Source organism: Danio aesculapii, chromosome 15 (assembly GCF_903798145.1).
Source record: "Danio aesculapii chromosome 15, fDanAes4.1, whole genome shotgun sequence".
Taxonomy (NCBI): domain Eukaryota; kingdom Metazoa; phylum Chordata; class Actinopteri; order Cypriniformes; family Danionidae; genus Danio; species Danio aesculapii.
This window is the reverse complement of record NC_079449.1, coordinates 14876435-14896798: the sequence shown is the minus strand read 5'-3', so window position 1 is coordinate 14896798 and position 20364 is coordinate 14876435. Positions and strand designations below refer to the sequence as shown.

General features: G+C 35.9%; 1 protein-coding gene across 2 annotated transcripts in view; it reads right to left on the bottom strand.

Annotated features, from left to right (window-relative positions):
* vwde (von Willebrand factor D and EGF domains) overlaps positions 1-20364 on the bottom strand; it is a 60886-nt gene that overhangs the window by 7495 nt on the left and 33027 nt on the right. For both annotated transcript variants that reach the window (XM_056473354.1, XM_056473355.1), the window contains exons 18-25: positions 12522-12772; positions 11932-12151; positions 11676-11813; positions 9453-9545; positions 9218-9361; positions 5624-5983; positions 2608-2703; positions 2417-2512 (exon numbers count right to left, since the gene is read on the bottom strand). In XM_056473354.1, coding sequence (XP_056329329.1) covers positions 2417-2512; positions 2608-2703; positions 5624-5983; positions 9218-9361; positions 9453-9545; positions 11676-11813; positions 11932-12151; positions 12522-12772 — 1398 coding nt within the window. The remainder of the gene's footprint in view (positions 1-2416; positions 2513-2607; positions 2704-5623; positions 5984-9217; positions 9362-9452; positions 9546-11675; positions 11814-11931; positions 12152-12521; positions 12773-20364) is intronic.

Here is a 20364-nt window from a genome sequence, read left to right as displayed (position 1 = left end):
AAGTCTTCATGAACCAAACCAAACAGCTACGAGGCTAATCACATTACAAACATTAATTAAGCTAAAAATCAGATGAAAAGGTACAAGTATGTATAGAAAATAGCTGTATTGAGTTAAAGAACTACAAATTTAAAACCAATGCAAAATATGAACAAACAATTAACATGTTAAGCTGATTTATTATTAATTAAGTTGTTTGAGCGTATCTATAAAAAAATGGAATTGGCAGAGCTAAATATCTCTTTTGGTGCACTCTGATTGGTGGAATTTTTGTAAAGCATCATGAGTAATGTAGTTTTTCCTGAAGAAATCCTACTATCGAATTGAATTCATTAAAAAAATACTTTAATGCAAACGGATGAGTTCAACAAAAACATACTCAATTCATTAGAAACCTCAAAGCTCATAACAGGTCTGTTTTTAAAGAGCCCATATTATACATGAAATAGGGTCATATTTAGGTTGTAAGGGTCTCCAACAACAGTCTAATATGCATGCAAGGTCAAAAAACACTTTGATGGTCTTATAATCTGCATTTATTTTTACCTAATTATCCCAGCGACTCCCATATGAATCGTTCAGCGATTCATTTGTTCCCAAACCCCTCCTCAGCGCGAAGCTAATCTGCGCTGATTGGACCGATGACAGCCTGCTGCGATTGGTCGACACGGACAAGGCTTCAGCGTGAGACAGAGTGAAATGCCCAGCTGCTAATCTACAATATAAAAGTAGTCACAGTGCACACACACTTTATAGTGGATTTTGGCTGCCAGTGGGTGAATGTAAATACAGACGATGTACTAGAAAATACTGACGACTAACTATTTTATCAAGCAAAAGTCCAAGAACTGGCGAGGTCACAGTCTTCTTGCTCTTTTCACACACACACACGCACACACACATGCACACACAGGGCCTGCGCGTCCATAGAGGACCGGCTGAATAGAGAAGGCGCGGCGCTCAGTTATATCCACGAATACCCGTGCGTTACACACACGAGGAGACACACACACACACACACACACACACACACACAGAGGGCCGGCGCATCCATAGAGGAGCGGCGCTCAGTTATATCCGCGAATACCCGTGCGTTACACACACGAGGAGACACAGACACAGACACACACACACACACACACACACAGGGCCGGCGCGTCCATAGAGGAGCGGCGCTCAGTTATATCCGCGAATATCCGTGCGTTACACACAAGAGGAGACACAGACACACACACACACACAGGGCCGGCGCGTCCATAGAGGAGCGGCGCTCAGTTATATCCGCGAATATCCGTGCGTTACACACACGAGGAGACACAGACACACACACACACAGGGCCGGCGCGTCCATAGAGGAGCGGCGCTCAGTTATATCCGCGAATATCCGTGCGTTACACACACGAGGAGACACAGACACACACACACACACAGGGCCGGCGCGTCCATAGAGGAGCGGCGCTCAGTTATATCTGCGAATACCCGTGCGTTACACACACGAGGAGACACAGACACACACAGGGCCGGAGCGGCGCTCAGTTATATCCGCGAATACCCGTGCGTTACACACACGAGGAGACAATAATATTGAGCTGAAATATTTTGAAACTTGACCATTGCATGTGTGTAAACAGCTGACGATCCGTAATCAAAGCGGCACGCGCCGCGTTTTCAACGTGGCTTTACACGCGATATGAGAATATAAAGAGTTAACCTGATACAGTACACGCAGTTACAAGTAACAAAACACAACTAAATACAGAATTTGCAAGATAGAGTAAACGAGGCAATCATTTTAATCGCACTTACTTACACTTGTGAAATGGGGGTAGAAACTGATCCATGATGCACTGATCCATCAGTCTATACTGATCCTTCCTTTAACAAACTGAAGAAGTCTTCTTTGAAAGCATATAGTTTTCAGAAGCACTCAGAACTGCTCAAGGCTGGGCTATATTGCTGATGTTTCATCTTTGATTAGACTGTCCATAATATCCATCTGCACAGCGTGACTTCATTCGACCGGTGTCTGTTTGTGTCTCTGTGTGTGTGTGAGACTTGTGTTTCGTAGCTGCGTCATCGCGAAACACCTAATGACTCGTTATCAAGACGACTCGTTTGAAGCACTATGAGTCGACTCTTTTATAGATGAATCAACAGTTTTAAACACTGTACACTTACAGATTTAAGCCTTAGCTGGATATTTCACTTCACTTAGAGCTGTGTTACACACTACATGGAAGGGCATTTTCAAAAACCCATAATATGGGCTCTTTAAAGGTTAATCAGTTTCCTTTACATTCTCTTATGGAGAAAATGAATGAGTATTTACTTCCAGAACTCCATTTTGTGTGCTGAAAATATGTATGATTTGGTAAATGTTATATGATAAAGGTGATTTGCTAAAGATAAATTTTACCTTCCTCACAGGTTTGTCCGCTGTATCCTGAAGGACATTCACATACCTTGGGCTTCACACACTTCCCTTTGTTTTTGCAGTCTGGTCGACACACGGCTGATGGAGGAAGATACAGTACTAGAGTGAGTTGGAAATGAGTCATAATAATGTATCATACTTAAAAATGTGTAATCAAATCTTTTATTACTGACCGATATGGCAGTTGTATCCAGTGTAACCCTCTTTACAGGTACACGTGTTTGGCTGTGAGCACTCCATATTCTGACCGCAAGGATAACGGCATGTTGCTAGACACACAGAGAGAATTTTTTTTAAGACGTTATTAAAAATCTATTTAATAATCGTTCAATCCATAAAATTTTGAATATTGACCCTTCGCTAAGCCCCGCCTTCCTTAGTTATTGTTGCTACGCCTGTCAAGCTTTCGTGCAAGGCTTGGCTTTTACAGGCAATGTCTGCGCTAGTGTCAGACATTGCCGGGGATATAATGTCATTTTTGGCGAACAGGTGAGATATTCGAGAAAGCCAGACAAAAAAGGACTGCAGTATGCATTACAGGGGTATATTCACGCCATAATAGGCAACCGATTAGAGAATAATTCAATCAAAATTGAAGCTAGCTTAGCCTAGCCGCCTCATTCGCTAACCATTTAACAGCTTAGCTTATGCTCAGCAGGAGAGGTGAAATTTAAAAATAATCTAATAATAACAAATTAAACCGTAATTTCTCTATTTTTAGCCAAAAAGCCTGATAGATTAATTGTTGTGCAATGAAATATAGCGTTACTAACCGACAAGGAAACACGCATTGACAGTGCTTTTACGTAGTTCATTCATAGAAAGAGCAGCCAGAAAGGGGAAATTGATGGATTTGTGCTGAATACTAGCATCATTGACCCATGACAATGTACAGTAAGTTACCTATTACTGTCAGTATGTTTGTGTGCTCTTTATAAATTAATGAAAAACAGCTGCTGGTAAAGTATATTGATCACAAGTGCTCAGTATTGATCACAAGTGCTCAGTCTGATCACAGACAGATTTTGTTCTGTTGATTTGTAATTTCAAACATTCGTAGCTTGAAAAAATGGAAATATGATGTTCAGTAAAGTTAGCAACAGATTCGCACATCTGTATTTTCCGGATCAATAACTGATCTTGACCTATTCGCTATTAGTATGACCAAGTTACTATAGCGAAGGCTTAAACGCAGCATTACTTATAATATTGAGCGAAAAAAAAGAAAAAGACTGTTAAAGCTGTTAAACAGAACCTGCTTTGTATTTTTGTAAGAAACAGTTTAGATCTGTTTAGGGTAAGAGGTGTGTCAGTTATTGCCGTCTATCACTGAATGTGTCAGGAATATCAAAACAAAACCAACTTAACTCTGCTCCTTTAGCGCTCCTCACACAGCTTGATCAATGCTGGCATTTCTCCTCTTGGGTTTTAGGTTTTGAAAAGGGAAAAAACTCCACCACCCTGTCCAAACTTTAAGGACACCGGGTATCAGATTTGCACAATCCATATGCACAACGCTTCGGCCTGTTTCCCTCGCTCGAAAGCTTGACAGATCCCCTGCGCGTAGCTACGGTTGCTAAGCCACGATTGGTGGATGGCGGTTTTTGGGTGTGGCTTAGCGAAGGGTCAATTAAGGATTTTGCTAAATTAAGCTAAATTCTGCAAACATTCAAACATCTGTAATTACGGCAGTTTGGAAAAAGTGTATTCTGAAAAAAAGTGACAAATAATTGTCCTTTTATTTCATGGTGTAGACATAATTTTGGGCGGCACAGTAGTGCAGTGGTTAGCACAGCAAGAAACCCGCTGGCTTGAGTCCCAGCTTGGTCAGTTGGCATTTCTGTGTGGAGTTTGCATGTTCTCCCTGTGTTGGCGTGGCTTTCCTCCGGGTGCTCCGGTTTCCCCCACAGTCCAAAGACATGAGTTAGATGAATTGGGTAAGCTAAAATTGTCCGTAGTGTATGTATGTATGTCTTGGTCCTCCAGGTTGGGGGTTAGGAGCGTTTTAAAGCTGAGATTAATCAGCGGATCGTTCGTATGTCAGCTTATAGACAAATCAGCTGATCGACGTGACTTTAAAACGCTCCAGTTGAATCTGTATCTGTGGTTACACTCAGTAAACAGCGGTGAGTTCGGTGAACTGACGACTTTCACGGCCAATCACAGTCATTTCTGTTGAGCACCTGAACACAACAGCAAATCAGTATAGAACACTGCGCTCAAATGTTAGCAGGAAATTATCGTTTTTAAAATTTCAGTATCGATTGAAAAAGCGAATTCCAGTATCGTGACAACACTAGTTTTATTGTATGTACATTTTCTTTTCCTTCAATTAAAAAAACTAAAATCTCAAAATTAAGACTTTTTCAAATCATAATTGTTTTTTACATTTCTGTGGGAAAGTGTTGTGGTGGAAATTCATTTTATTCATCTTATTTTCATTTTATATACTCATTTATATACATTATAAAGGTCTGTTCTTTTACTCTTCCATGAATGTACTGTGTAAGTTAGACCAAGAGAGACCACTTTAACATCTGTTTATCCCCAGACAAGATCTGGATAAGTACATGGTGATTTTACAAGCTACATGTTCAAATGGGAGGTAAATGTAAATAGCCTGAGATGGTCAAAAATGAAGTTTGAGCTCTGATGTAACTGTGATTCATCCTGGATGTTACTGATGAACTTGTGGGTATTACAAACAAGATAAAAAGAGAATGCACTCTGTTTCTGCGTCTCACTCTCTGCAGAAACTGTCGTTGATGTATGATCGTGTGACCTTCTTTAGAATAAAACTTCTCTAAAGAATAAAACTTTAAAAGACACTTTGGGTAAGAATTTGTCTTCTTGACCACTGAGAGAGCCTCCTTAAAGAAAATTGCCACTACAGTGTATACAGAAGAAACATCACCATAATATTTATATAACATAATATATAAAAACTGTCTCACTTAAAATATCAAGCCATACATATTTACAGTGCATAGAGCAAAATCAACCAATGTAGGCTTCATTTTAAATTAAGCACATTATAAAGCATATAAAGCAAATGTTAAGTGTTTTATTTGAGTGAATATATAACCCAAACATATTTATATAATTTTTCAAGAATGTCAGCTCTTATAATGATCAACATTTAATTTTTTATGCAACCTAATTTTTCATTTATTAGTATAAATGACTCACGTTTGCAGGTTATTCCGTTTCCTTCATATCCATTTGGACAGTCTCCACATCTGAAGGAGCCAGAGGAAGTGTCTTCACACGCTACACCAGAGAAACAGGGTGAATCCACACACGTTCGGTTGTCTTTAGGGTTTAACTCCTCTTCGTATGACTGTTTTCTGGTTGAACTCTCTTTAGCTTTTGTGGTGCTCCGGTCTAAGATTGTGATGGTCCTTCTATCAACAGGTGAGCTCCACCTGCTGCTGGCAGAAGATCTGTCCACTTCAACAGGAAATTCAGCTGACTTTCTGGTGGAAGAAGGCGTGGCCAAAGAGGAAGTAACATCAGAGAGCTTGCTGTCCTCCTTTAATGGTGTCTGCCCTGCAATATACTAAAGGTTAGAAGGCCGGGAATGAAAAGGAAACTAAAAGAGTGTACGATGATTAACAATTAGTTAATCATCAGTTTCGATGTAGTCACATAATAAATAGGACTGGTCTGGACAACAACAACAAATAACAATATTTTAAAAAGTATTTTGAGGCGACACAGTGGCCCAGTGGTTAGCACTGACACCTCACAGCAAGAAGGTGGGCCAGTTGGCATTTCTGTGTGGAGTTTGCATGTTCTCCTCGTGCTGGCGTAGGTTTCCTCCAAGTGGCTCTGGTTTCCCCCACAGTCCAACAACATGCGCTAAAGGTAAATTGACTAAACTGAATTGGCTGTTATTTGCAGTGTGTTTCTGTATTTGCATGTGTTGTGATTTGCTTGCATGTGTTGTCAAACAAGAATTTGTAGATGTTTTTCTACTTGAATGTGTTTTCTTAACTTGCAGATTCTTTGAACTCTCACAGCCACAGTAATATTCTATATTTCATGTCTTTTTTAATGAACCATAGTGACAACAGCCAATCACATACACTATAAACACCATAGACATTAAAGGTTCAAATCACCCTGGAGTACTTTTTGAAGGTATAACCGATTTGTGTGTGTTAAGCATCAGTTAAGACAACGATAGTACCTATCAGCTTTAATTGTCGGGAAAACTGGATAATTTTGAGCTTTTGTTAGCTAATTTCATCTTTCGGGTTTAATATAATTTTTTAGGGTGGGATCAAAATCGATGACGTAACATGAATCTGCTGGTGGAGTGATGATGCGTCGGTTTTTCATTTTTATTCATAGCAGAGTTTGCTTTTTCTATGAGAAGAGCCTGCTTCTTAAATATTCATGAGAGCACGTGCTCTCCGCAGGCAAAGCAGACCTGCCAAGCTGTGAGACCCAATGACTGGGTGAGACCGTGCATGGCACGGGTCGTATGTGTTTGTTTCCATGATCCACGGGGTTTGTTGCATGTTTTTCCCCGCAATTCTGTCAGGGCAGATACAGCAAAGCTGTTGGTTTGCTAAAGCATTTTTGTCTGGAGAGCTGTACGAGATTTGGAGAATGGCGGACTTTGTCTTTTATCAGTTGAGTTCGTTACCATTCAGACACATCGCCTATATCTGTGGTGCTGTGTTCGCATATGTTTAAAATCCTTCAGATTACCGGCAGGGCTAATGGTTAGAATAGACAGGGCAAGAGACCTGCTGCTTTGCCATCCACTGTGTCTGCATTCAGACCCAGGGATTGGGGAGAGAAGTCCTTCTCATTTATAGTGTTTATATAAACACGATTATTGTTATAATGATATAACAAATTGTGGTTATGTGTATATGAAATTACGAATAACATATGTAATATGTAAAATAATATATTAAGCTGTAACTGTTAAATTAACTGTTAACAATTTGTTAAACAGTTTATTTCTTTGCATTTTAAGTTTGTAAACTATAAAATCATGCATCTCCTCACGGTTTGTGTCTCATTTTGTGAGCCAACTGACACCAGTTGATCGCTCCCCTCGTTTTCCCCTGCTCTGCTGGCCACGCCCACTCCCACAGAGCTCCACGCCCATCTTGGAGCATTTTTTTTATTCTGAGATAGATTTGAACTGATAGAGGGGTGTTTCATGGCCCTTTAAATGCCTTTGCCACCTCCTTCCAGGCTTGATCCCTCTGGTAGGAGTCCCAACATTTATGTATATAAAGATTGATCATAAAGAACTGGGTGATTAATAAGCTTTTCCTCTATTTTGACAAACCGATGTTCTTGGGTGTTGCACAAATGTGATTGGCTAACATCTGCTCTAGTATATTTGCGAGATAATCTGATTGGCTGACGCCTACGTTGTTGTTTGAAAGATTGAACATTTTTCAACTTCTGCTGCACGCAAAGGACCCAAAACAACTTGATGGAACCACAATTCAATTCGGCAACTTTTGATGTCACTAAATTTAAAGTAAATGACAAATGTAAAGGAAAATTATCCAAACTCCTTTTTTTAAAGCAAGATGCTAATGGTCTTATCCAGTTCAATTATTTATGCTTAGCTAAGCTAACAGCGCTCCCATTAGACTCGAAGATTGGCTGATTGTGTTCAAAAATGGTAAAACACAACAATTTAACTGTTGAGGAGTTGTAAAATGAGCCTATTTCCAAAAACAGTGTGTTCCTTAACGGCAATGCTCCATGTGTAGAACACCAGGGATGTCAAGGAAATATATATATTATCAATTGACAAGAGATTTTTCTATATACAGTAGTGTATCTGTAAACATATCCGTACAAGCAGTGCAGTACTGTTTATAAATAACAGAGCAGCAAATAAACCTGGATGAACTGAAAAAAGAGTGGCACATGTTTGATATGTGCATTGATTTTGAAGCATATGGTGTCAGAATTGCCTAGTATTGATGTAAACCAGGGGTGCCCAAACTCGCTCCTGGAGGGCCGGTGTCCTGCAAAGTTTAGTTCCAACCCCAATCAGACACACCTGGGCTAGCTAATCAAGCTCTTACTTTGCTTTCTAGAAACATCTTTGCAGGTGTGTTGAGGCAAGTTGGAGCTAAAATCTGCAGGACACTGGACCTCCAGGACAGTTTAGACACCCCTGATGTAAACTGTCAGTCAAATCTAAAGTGAAAGCAATTTCTATACATTATTCGTGGCTTAAAGTGACAGATACCTAATAATACTCGCATTATATTAACAGCATAATGTTTATGCTGTTAATATAAATTAAAATTAAAAAAAATTAAAAAATTATAAATTAAAATAACATCAACAGTTAAAACAATAAGTTCTCTTAACTAATTATCCTAATTATCTCTTAACTAATATATTAATATGCTTGTAGAATTAATATGATCTATGAGAATCTATGTATATCTATACTGTAAGTGTGTGTGTGTGTGTGTGTGTGTGTGTGTGTGTGTGTGTGTGGTTATGTATATATAATATGGTAGACTTCACTGTCTTTTACTTTTAAAACCCACTGCTATTTTTTCTATATTATTACTACTTATTCCATACTTCTGAAAAAGTAACAGAGAGATTGGCTCTGTTTTAATGTACCTATGTATCTGAAGTGTAGAGTTCACTGATCATTTCTAGAAGTACAAAATCTATATTCACTGAATTGAATTAAGAATCAAATTAAATCAGGACATCTAGATCAATACCTATTCCTAATAACGACAATGTTTTGTATCAATAATAAAAGCAACTGACTGTTTGCTGTCCTTGACATGCATGTTTGTCCATTGCCGTTGAGTCCAGGTGGACACGGACCACAAATGTATCCAGCAGAGGTGTATGTGCTCTCGAAACACTGGACTCCAGGGTAACAGGGCCGACTGGTACATGGGCTCTGGCCTTCAGAAGGTGTGTAGATGTTTACAGTTATTACAATCAAGCAAATGAACAGTGAATGCATTGCTGAGGTTTAGTTGGCTATTATTCTTACCTGGTATAAGCTTGGGTTTGAAGGAACCAAGTTTAACCACACTTTCTAAGGTGATTTCATGTGTGCCTTCATTAATTTTGTCCACTGTCTTTTCTGTAAAAAACAAACAAACAAATTGTATATTTATTTCATAATGTATTTTTAGGGGGTTTTCACCTTTTAATTGCGATAGGACAGTGGAGGTTACATACAGCAAAGTATTGGGAGCAGAGAGAGTGGAAGGGTTGGCAAAGGAGCTCAAGCTGGGAATTGAACTCGGGTCGCTGTGAGCACGATGGTGGTATATGTTGGCGCACTTAACCACTGGGCTATTATGCCGAATATAATGTACTTTTTAGCTCATAACTGTAACGTTGCTTGTAATTACAACTTCTGATTTAATTTATAAACTTTTCATGTCATAATAATATGTTTTATCTCATAATTATGCTTTATGCATGACATAATCATAAATTTTTATCTCATAATATAAACCTTTTATGTCATCATCATTATTCCATTATTTTGACATTGCACATAATTATGACTTTTTATCTCTTATTGTAGACTTATGTTAATCTTTTACCTCATAAAAATTTAACTGTTTATCTTTTATGGCCAACTTTGACTTTGGTCATAATGCACTTTTTATCTCATAATTTAGATTTAATGTAGACTTTTTTAGTCCAAATTGTACTCTTGATTTTGACTTTTGATGCAGACTTAATAGTGAAAGAAGATTGTGTGAGATTTATTTATTTATGAGATAAGTTTTTTGTCATAATATTTATTTATCTCATAGTTTTTACTTTGGTCATAATTCATTTTTTATTTCATTATTTAATTATGACTTTTTATGTCATAATGTAGACTTTTTGAGTCCTAATTGTTATCTCATAATGCAGACTTTATGTCAGAATATTTATTTATCTCATATTTATACATATTTATCTTTCACTTCTGTCATAATGCAGACTTTATCTCATAATGTAAACTTTATGTCATGATTCATTTTTTATTTCATTATTTACACTTTATACTTATTATATTTATGACTTTTTATGTCATAATGCTGATTTTTTTGAGTCCCAATTGTTATCTCATAATTTAGACTTTTGATGCAGACTTTATAATGAAAGAAAAAATGTATAAGATCAATTTATGAGATACATTTTTAATTTATTATTATGTCATATTGTAGACTTTTTATGTCATAATATTTATTTACCTCATCATTTTCACTTTGGTCATAATGCAGACTTTTTACCTCATAACATAGATTTTTTTGTCATGACAATTTATTATCTTATAATTTAGACTTTGTTCATAATAAAGACCTTTTATATCATTATAATGTTTTTTTACTTTATCATCGTCATAATATTTTGTTATCTCATACTTATGACTTTGGTCATAATGTAGACTTTTTATCTCATATTGACTTTGTCACAATAAATGTCATTCCTTTAACTTCATGATTATTGTAATTTTGATATTTATCTTATATTGTGGACTTTTTTGTGTCCTATAAATTTGCCTTTTAATTCTTTAAAAGAAAAAATGTATGAGATGAATTTATGAGATGAATTTTAATTTGAGTTTTTATGTCATAATATTTTTTATCTCATAATTTTCACTTTGGTCATAATGCAGACCTTTTTATCTTATAATGCAAGCTTTATGTCATGATACATTTTTTATTTCATTATTTAAACTTTATTATTATAATTATGGCTTTTTAAGTCATAATATAGATTTTTTAAAATCCTAGTTGTTATCTCATCATTTTGACTTATGATGCAGACTTTATAATGAAAGAAAAAATGTAAGAGATTAATTTATGAGATACATTTTTATTATTTTTTTATCTCATAATGTAGACTTTTTATGTCATGAGATTTCTTTATCTCATAGTTTGGACTTTAGTCATAATGTAGACTTTTATCTCATAATGCAACTTTTTGTCATGATCCATTTTTATTTCGTTATTTACACTTTATACTTATTAAAATTATAGACTTTTTAATGCAATGATGCAGTCTTTCTGTATGGTATTTATCTCATAATTATGACGTTGGTTAGAAACATCTATAATGTGATGTATCTGTAATGTTGTCATATTGTGTCAATCGCTGGTTACCATAATTTCCCTCTGTAACAAAATTAGAAAGAGTAAAATTCTAAATGTACACATTTTACTTCCTTGCATTGACCCTATATTCTGAAATGAAGATATGTGCATACGTTTGCAGGTCATCCCGTCTCCAATGAGTTGGTCAGGACAGGGTCCACACACAAACGAGCCCACCGTGTTTCTGCAGGAAACCCCAGAGTAACATGGAGCTGATAAACATTCATCAACATCCTCATCGCAGATCACACCTGTAAGACACAAGCAGCAGGTGAAGAGTACAGCTACACCAATGTTTAAACCCATTTTTACTTGATTCTTTTAGGGTAGGTGACTGATTTTTTTATTTTTTTGGGGGTAGGAATAGACCTGTAAAGCCCTCTGGACACTGGCAGGTGAAGGAGTTTAATGCGTCCACACACGTTCCTGAGAGACATGGGTTTGACCTGCAGTCATCCACATCAGCTTCACACCTGAGCCCCTCCAGACCAGCAGGACAAACACACAGGTATTCACCAGACCCCGGGGGGAAGTTCATGTTGGTCACACAGGACGCTCCATTCTGACAGTCACATGGGTCAACTGACACCTAAATATAAGATGAAACAATTAATATGTTTATATAAATTATATATATAAAAGAGCGAAAGAAAATTTTGTATAAAATCGATAAAAAGATGCCATGTTGTCAGGTAAAATATTGGTATTGTGTTGTCTAAAAATGAATAAAGCAGTAAAAACATCTTCTGTAGCAGTAAACAAGCAATATTTGGTGGAATAATAATAATTCTAATATTTAAGAGTTTGCATATGTTTTTGGAAGCCATTTGGCACCCCCTTGTGAACAGAAATGGAGACATACCTTTTCTTCCAACAGACATCATACAGAACTCCTAAATGTTTGGGTGCAAAATATTTCTGAAATCTACATTTAGCAGATGGTCTCCAGATCATCTCACCTTCACTGCTGCTTGTGTCACAGCATTACAATCATCAGTTACAGCCAGGTCGAAGGTCACCGGTGTGCTGGACAGAGCTTTCCAGATGAGCAGACCAGCTGGAGAGAGAAGCGCATCTCTGGGCCCTGAGCGGAGCGTGAAGAAAACCGCAGAACCCTCCGGATCAGTGGCTGAAAACTGATAGACGAAATCCTCTCCGGAGAAAGCCTTCAGAGTGGACTGACCCGGGTGAAACACAGGTGGCTCGTTCTCTACAATCACACATCAAACATTAGGAAGAGATTGTAACCAAGTTATGTACATTTGAATGAAAAACACACTATGTACTAATCACTACTGTAATACATACAGTAGACACACACCAGTTTGGTAATTCAAAGACCATTTTGGTTTCAAAGTCTGTTCTTAAAGGGATAGTTCATCTAAAAATGAAAGTTTTGTTGATTTTGCCATTTCTTAAGACTGCTGTACCTCCTCTGTGAACATGGAATATTATCAATGTGCTGTTAAGATCTGCTTTTCTACAACAACACAATTATAATGACCAAACATACAAAACAAAATAATCTGCAGTGGTCAAACTCTACAAGTTGCATCTCTCTCACTATGTCTGAAATAACACACGATACACTACATAGTGCACAACACACTAGGTGTCTACCATTCCGCAGTAGTGTCCTACATTCCCTATTCCTTCACTTTTTAGACACAATCCACTGTGGCCAAGTGCACATCCAATATACTTTTGCTGAAGTACCATTTCCTGAAATACAATGTGAGACAATGTAAGAATAAAATAAAGTCAAAAACTTTCATCATAATTTCTTCAAGGATTACTTCTGAAGTCACCTCGAGTACATTACCAACGAAAGATTATTTTTAACTAAAGTATGTTCTTACATTTGTGTAGGGTTTTGTTTTTAAAGAGTAATATATGTTATATCTTACAGTGATTTTTACAGGTTTTTATCACTGCATATGTTACGATTCGCTTGAAAGAACAAATATCAAGATCTTGTAAAAAGTTTTTTTTAAGATTGATAAATGTTCTGTTATATCAAACGGCGGGGTTTTATATACGTATATACGTTAATATATGCATATATTATTTTTTTTAAAATCTGCCTAAATAGTCATGTGTTTGGGACACATTGAAAAAAATTCTCTTCTCACCTTCACTATTCAATGACTGAAACAAAATGTTTCCCAGCAGGACATCAAATGTTAGTCAATTACTGATAAGGAAGCTGAAACATCATTTTAAATTCACTAACTTTAGACATCAATGAAGTTGGTAAATAACTGAAAAGGGGAACATTTTATGGTAGCAAGATCTTTGGCATTGACATCGAATCAACTCCATGTCGAGATTTTGATGTCAGTTTGATTGGCATATTTTAATAACTTAGTTCAGGCAAGAATAAAAATGACAAAGTTAATTAATAGTACTTGGAAACATTGATCAGTTGGCATTTCTGTGTGGAGTTTGCATGTTCTCCCAGTGTTCGCGTGGGTTTCCTCCGGGTGCTCCGGTTTCCCCCACAGTCCAAAGACATATGGTACAGGTGAATTGGGTAAGCTAAATTGGCCGTAGTGTATGTGTGTGATTGATATGGCACAATAACCATTTTATCTAGATTGTAGTTTTTTCATAATCGTTGTGGAGGCCAAAATCGAAACTTTTTTCATTAATTGCCCATCCATGTTTACTTTAATGGTGGACTTGTATAAAACTTGACTTCAAGTGGCTGACACTTTTCTTTAAAATATAGCTGCTTATGTCCATGTCTCACCTCTTGTCCATGTCTTGCACAGTAAGCCTGACTGAAAAATTTCGACAAAGCATTATTTTATTTTAGAGGCTATTAAATTATTGGTGGGGACATTTTAATAATCTGTGGATATTGGTGAGGACACGTCCCCTCCGTCCATGCTAATTCTACACCCTTGGCTATACTGCATCTGCTTCAGCACTGTAAACCCCAATGTTGTCTTTACTTAAATAATCAAGTAAAGTTGACTGAACATTACTTAAAATTTAGCATTTTGGTCCTGTCACCTAAAGAAATTAGTTAATTTAACTTATTTACAATGGAAATGCATAAACTTAAGATTTCAAGTATAGCAAGCTCAAAACCACAATTAATCCTTTGAAAAAAAAAATAGATTGTTTTTAATGTAGTCTTGACTGTAAAATTCTAATATGTGCATCCTTTTACTGAAGGTCTTTTTTTTATTAGAAAACAAGGCTTCATGTATAATTATTCACCATAATGGAAATAAATGGCTACTTATTTTTCTTTTAAACATTTTTTTCATAAGATATAATTACATACAGACACAGAACTGAACAATTTAAGTATAAACCGGCAAGTTAAATAAACTTAAATATGCAAGTTTTGGGAGACTCTGTTACTCAATTAAATTGAGGCAACGAATTTACTCAATTTCGTTCAGTCAACTTATTAGGGTTTTCAGTGTGCAGCTCAGCCGTTCCTAAACTTGGTTGCGCGAGAGAATGTTTGTAACGGCGGAAAATTGTATCTTTTATTATCTTTATGTATTTATCATGGGTAAACTTCACGTTATATTTTTTGAGAGAAAGGAAATCCACTGAGAGAGACAAAAAAAGCCACATTGCAAATTGTAAATTGGAATTTACAACCTATGCATCAATGACTGTGAAAAATATATGGAGAGAGATTAGACTCAATAATAATTCACGCAAAAGACACGATGTACACATGCGTAGCCAAATTCACGTACGTAAAATATTTATTTATACTTACAAAAACAATTCACATGCACAAAATAAAAATACATTTTCATAAAATACGTTTCACAAATGCAAAACACCATTTGCAAATATTTAAGAGTGTACAAAAAGTTTTGAATGTTTAAAATTCACGAGTTTATCCTGAATGAGAATGTGCAAATCCTCTCTCAAGTACGACTCACCCTGAATACGAGTGTGTGCATTTTGAGACTTTCCTGTCAGCACACACCTCCCACGTGAGTCACTCGTGCCCTGTAGCCAATAAGATGCAAGCTTACTGTTCAACCAATCACAACTCCCTGAGAACGCGGGAATGACCGAAGCGCTTCACTGTGCGCACCATTTGCGCAGTCTGACTTAATTAAAGGAGATGATCAGAATCAAATTAGTTCATCCCTAACATAATTTAAACAACAAGGTTTGTTCAAATTACAACATGGCGGCTAATACAAGATGCTTTGCACATTTATTACTATGCACTTAAATTAGCATAGACTTAACACAAGCACTTTTCTATTGAGTTACTGCTACTGAGTATCCGCCATGTTGGTTAGAGGAACAGACTGCGCAAAAGGAGCGCAAAGTGGTTGACATCGAGTACAGCTCTCATCTGATTGGCTGAGAGGTACGAGTTGCCTGTTTCTGGCAGGAAAGTCTCAAAATGCACACACTCGTATTCAGGGTGAGTCGTACGTGAGAGAGGATTTGCACATTCTCATTCAGGATGAACTCGTGAATTTTAAACATTCAAAACTTTTTGTACACTCTTAAATATTTGCAAATGGTGTTTTGCATTTGTGAAACGTATTTTATGAAAATGTATTTTTATTTTGTGCATGTGAATTGTTTTTGTAGGTATAAATAAATATTTTACGTACGTGAATTTGGCTACGCATGTGTACATCGTGTCTTTTGCGTGAATTATTATTGAGTCTAATCTCTCTCCATAAAAATACCTTATGCATACTCACTCATCTCGCGGTTTCCCGTGATAGCCCCATTTCACATTAGGCGCTATAGTACATTCGTAATTTTTTTCGCTTACTATATTAATCAAATTGGACATCTAGTTAAAAACTGGCATTTTAAAGAAGTCACTGACAGTAGGGATGAACCATCTACATCCAAGGCCTCTTCTATGGAGACGTGCAGCGGCATTGAATGAGGATTACGAACGAGGGAGGTGAAGAGGCGCATGCGGGAACAGAGAAATCCAGCAGTATTGATGAAGAGATTTAGACCTACGCTAGAGAGTGAGAAAATGTCAAGGAAGAAACACAAATATATTGATATAGTTATCATCTGATGGGAGACTTTTTAAAAATAAGTCACTCGTGGATTTCTGGGATTCAGCAATTGAGTAACTTATGCAGGATTGCCAAAGCAGGCACCGAGAGTGTCGGTGGCAACCACACATACGAATGTAAAGCAGACTTTTCTGCACTGACATCGTTGAAAACCAAACATCGACAAAGATTAGATGCTGAGATTGATTTAAGAGTAAAACTGTCATCCATTGGACCAAATTTTGATGATCTGTGTGCAAAAATGCAGGCCCATTCATCTTACTAAAAAGGTAGGAAGCAATTTTGATACTGATATGCTGATATATAACATACAGAAAATATGTGTATTTAGTTATTGTAGTTAAAAATGTGGCGTTTAATACTACTGCCATCTAGCGGACACTGTTAATGAAAAGTTTGTTTATTCTTACAAAAACGAGTATAAAATATCATAATAATTATATTATAAAATAAAATAATATATATTAATTAATTACAGTTAGTCTGCATAAACATGAAAATCTTCATTTTTTGTAGTACTGTACTATCTTTATTGAGCTTTTAGAACGTGGGAATGTGTCTTAAACATGCAATGGAGCCTGATATATATTGCTCACTATTGATTTATTGTATCATATATAGGCTACACTGATCATAATAAACTATACAGCGTTCAAATAATGAAAAGAAATCATATATGGAAAGTTTTCTCGTGTTAGCTCGTCAATGCTCCGTCAGTTACGGATACACTTGTTCGTTTATTTGATCCGCCCCCTCTGCACCTGTGCACGGCCTCTCCAGCTACACTGCTGGAGACAGAACATATTTTCAGCTTCTCAGACACACAACGAGCCTTTATAAGGACAGATACACCACAGTCTATTTTATTCTGAGTGTTTGCGAGATGTTGCAAAAAAGTGTACTATAAAATTGTCGTTTTATTTTTCCCTGTTGTGATTTTCATTGTTTTGCATCGTGCGCTCCTGCGTTGGACTACAAACATGGCCGACCATAACACGCGTTGACGTGGTTCTATTAGAATAGACGTTCCATACACGTCACAAATAGAACAGGCAGGAACACTGGCGCTCTCTCCACTGCACTTCACTTCACAACTTCACTTAACATTGAAGAGGGCGTTGCTATTCCCAAAGTAATTTAGGTTATTTAATTTTAGTTTTTTTTTTTAGCTTAAATGTAGTTTAAACTTTCTAGCATTTGCTGTGTATATGACAGGCCTTTTTTGTAACTAGTGGTTGTAGACATCGAAAACATATGGAGAACCGGAAAACAATAACAGGTAAGTTATTTAAGTGAGGTAAGTGGCCGCTTAGGGCTCTAGGAAATCTAGGGGCCTCCAATAAATATCTAAAAGTATAAATGATACCTACAGTATATATAACTATATATAACATCGATTTCTATCATATTTTGTAATGTGAAAGTAAAAAAAAAAATACAATTTTAACGTAATTTAATATTTTTTAGTATACAATCAAATGTAAGGTAATAATGATATAACAAAATAAAATATCCATCATGGAGCAGTCAAACGTATAAAAATATATGTATTTTTAGTTGTAAATTCATTTTACAATTTAAAAAAATTATAATTTAAAATGTAGAAAAGAAGATTGAGTGATATAACAAACAGCAATGTTAATAAAAATTAAATAAGAGTAGAAAGGGTGAATTTTAGGATTTGCTTACGGCCCCAAAATCACTAAATCCACCCCTGAGTGGGAGTCAGGTGTTTCTGTTGCAGGTAATGTGACACAGCAAGGGGATCGCTGGGAATATACTTTAAGAACCGGAGAGGAGCTTCGGAACGACTAGAGATCAACAATCAGGTACAGAGTTGTACCAATCAAAATTTGGGGTCAGTTTTTCAAAAGAAAATTATTCTGTTCATCGAGGCATTTATTAAATGTAAAATAAATGTTAAATTGTTAAATATTTATAAAAATGTTAAATAACTGCTTTCTTATTGTGTGTAGGTTCAAATGAAATAAATACTCCAGTCATTAATGCTATTTTACTATTACCATTAATAAGAATAATATTAATAATAATATTTAGTATTAGAGTGATTTCTGAAAGATCATGTGACTCTGAAGACTGGAGTAATGAAGCTGAAAATTCATCTTTAAATCTCTGCAATAAATTATTAAATTAAACTATAAACTGCTTTTGAACAGTTATTTATAGTGCAATAACATTTCACACTTTTACAATGTGTACTGTATTTTGATTAAATAAAAGCAGCTTTGGTGAGTAGGATAAGATTATTTTAAAACATTTAAAATCCTACTGACCCCAACTTTGACCTGTAGTGTAGGATGGAAAAAAAAAGATGTCCTTCCAAAAAAAAAAGAAAAATGAGGAAGGGGTGGTGGTGGGAATATAGGAAGGAAAAAAAAAAAAAAAGATGTCCTTCCAAAAAAAAAAAAAAAAGAAAAAAAGAAAAAAAATGTCCTTCCAAAAAAAAAAAAGGAAAAAAAAGAGGAAGGGGTGGTGGTGGGAATATAGGAAGGAAAAAAAGAAAAGGAAAGATGATTTCCCTAGCAAAAAGGGAAAAAGTCTTTCCAAGAGGAATGGGTGTGGTGGGAACTTACACAGGAAAAAAAGAAAAGATGTCCTTCCAAAAAAAGAAAAAAAGAGGAAGGGGTGGTGGTGGGAATATAGGAAGGAAAAAAAGAAAAAAAGATGTCCTTCCAAAAAAAAAAAAAAAAAAAAAAAAAAGAGGAAGGGGTGGTGGTGGGAATATAGGAAGGAAAAAAAAAAGAAAAAAAAAGATGTCCTTCCAGAAAAAAAAGAAAAAAAAAGATGTCCTTCCAGAAAAAAAAAAGAAAAAAAAGATGTCCTTCCAGAAAAAAAAAAGATGTCCTTTCAGAAAAAAAAAGAAAAATAAGATGTCCTTCCAAAAAAAAAAAAAGAAAAAAAGAGGAAGGGGTGGTGGTGGGAATGTAGGAAGGAAAAAAAAGAAAAAAAAGATGTCCTTCCAAAAAAAAAAAAAAAATAGGAAGGGGTGGTGGTGGGAATATAGGAAGGAAAAAAAAAAAAAAAAAATGTCCTTCCAAAAAAAAAAAAAAGAGGAAGGGGTGGTGGTGGGAATATAGGAAGGAAAAAAAGAAAAGGAAAGATGATTTCCCTAGCAAATAGGGAAAAAGTCTTTCCAAGAGGAATGGGTGTGGTGGGAACTTACACAGGAAAAAAAAAAAGATGTCCCTTCCAAAAAAAGAAAAAAAAGAGGAAGGGTGGTGGTGGGAATATAGGAAGGAAAAAAAGAAAAAAAGATGTCCTTCCAAAAAAAAAAAAAAAAAAAAAAAAGAGGAAGGGGTGGTGGTGGGAATATAGGAAGGAAAAAAAAAGAAAAAAAAAAGATGTCCTTCCAGAAAAAAAAAAAGAAAAAAAAAGATGTCCTTCTAGAAAAAAAAGAAAAAAAAAAGATGTCCTTCCAGAAAAAAAAGAAAAAAAAAGATGTCCTTCCAGAAAAAAAAGATGTCCTTTCAGAAAAAAAAAGAAAAAAAAGATATCCTTCCAAAAAAAAAAAAAAGAAAAAAAGAGGAAGGGGTGGTGGTGGGAATGTAGGAAGGAAAAAAAGAAAAAAAAGATGTCCTTCCAAAAAAAAAAAGAAAAAAAAGAGGAAGGGGTGGTGGTGGGAATATAGGAAGGAAAAAAAGAAAAAAAAAATGTCCTTCCAAAAAAAAAAAAAGAGGAAGGGGTGGTGGTGGGAATATAGGAAGGAAAAAAAGAAAAGGAAAGATGATTTCCCTAGCAA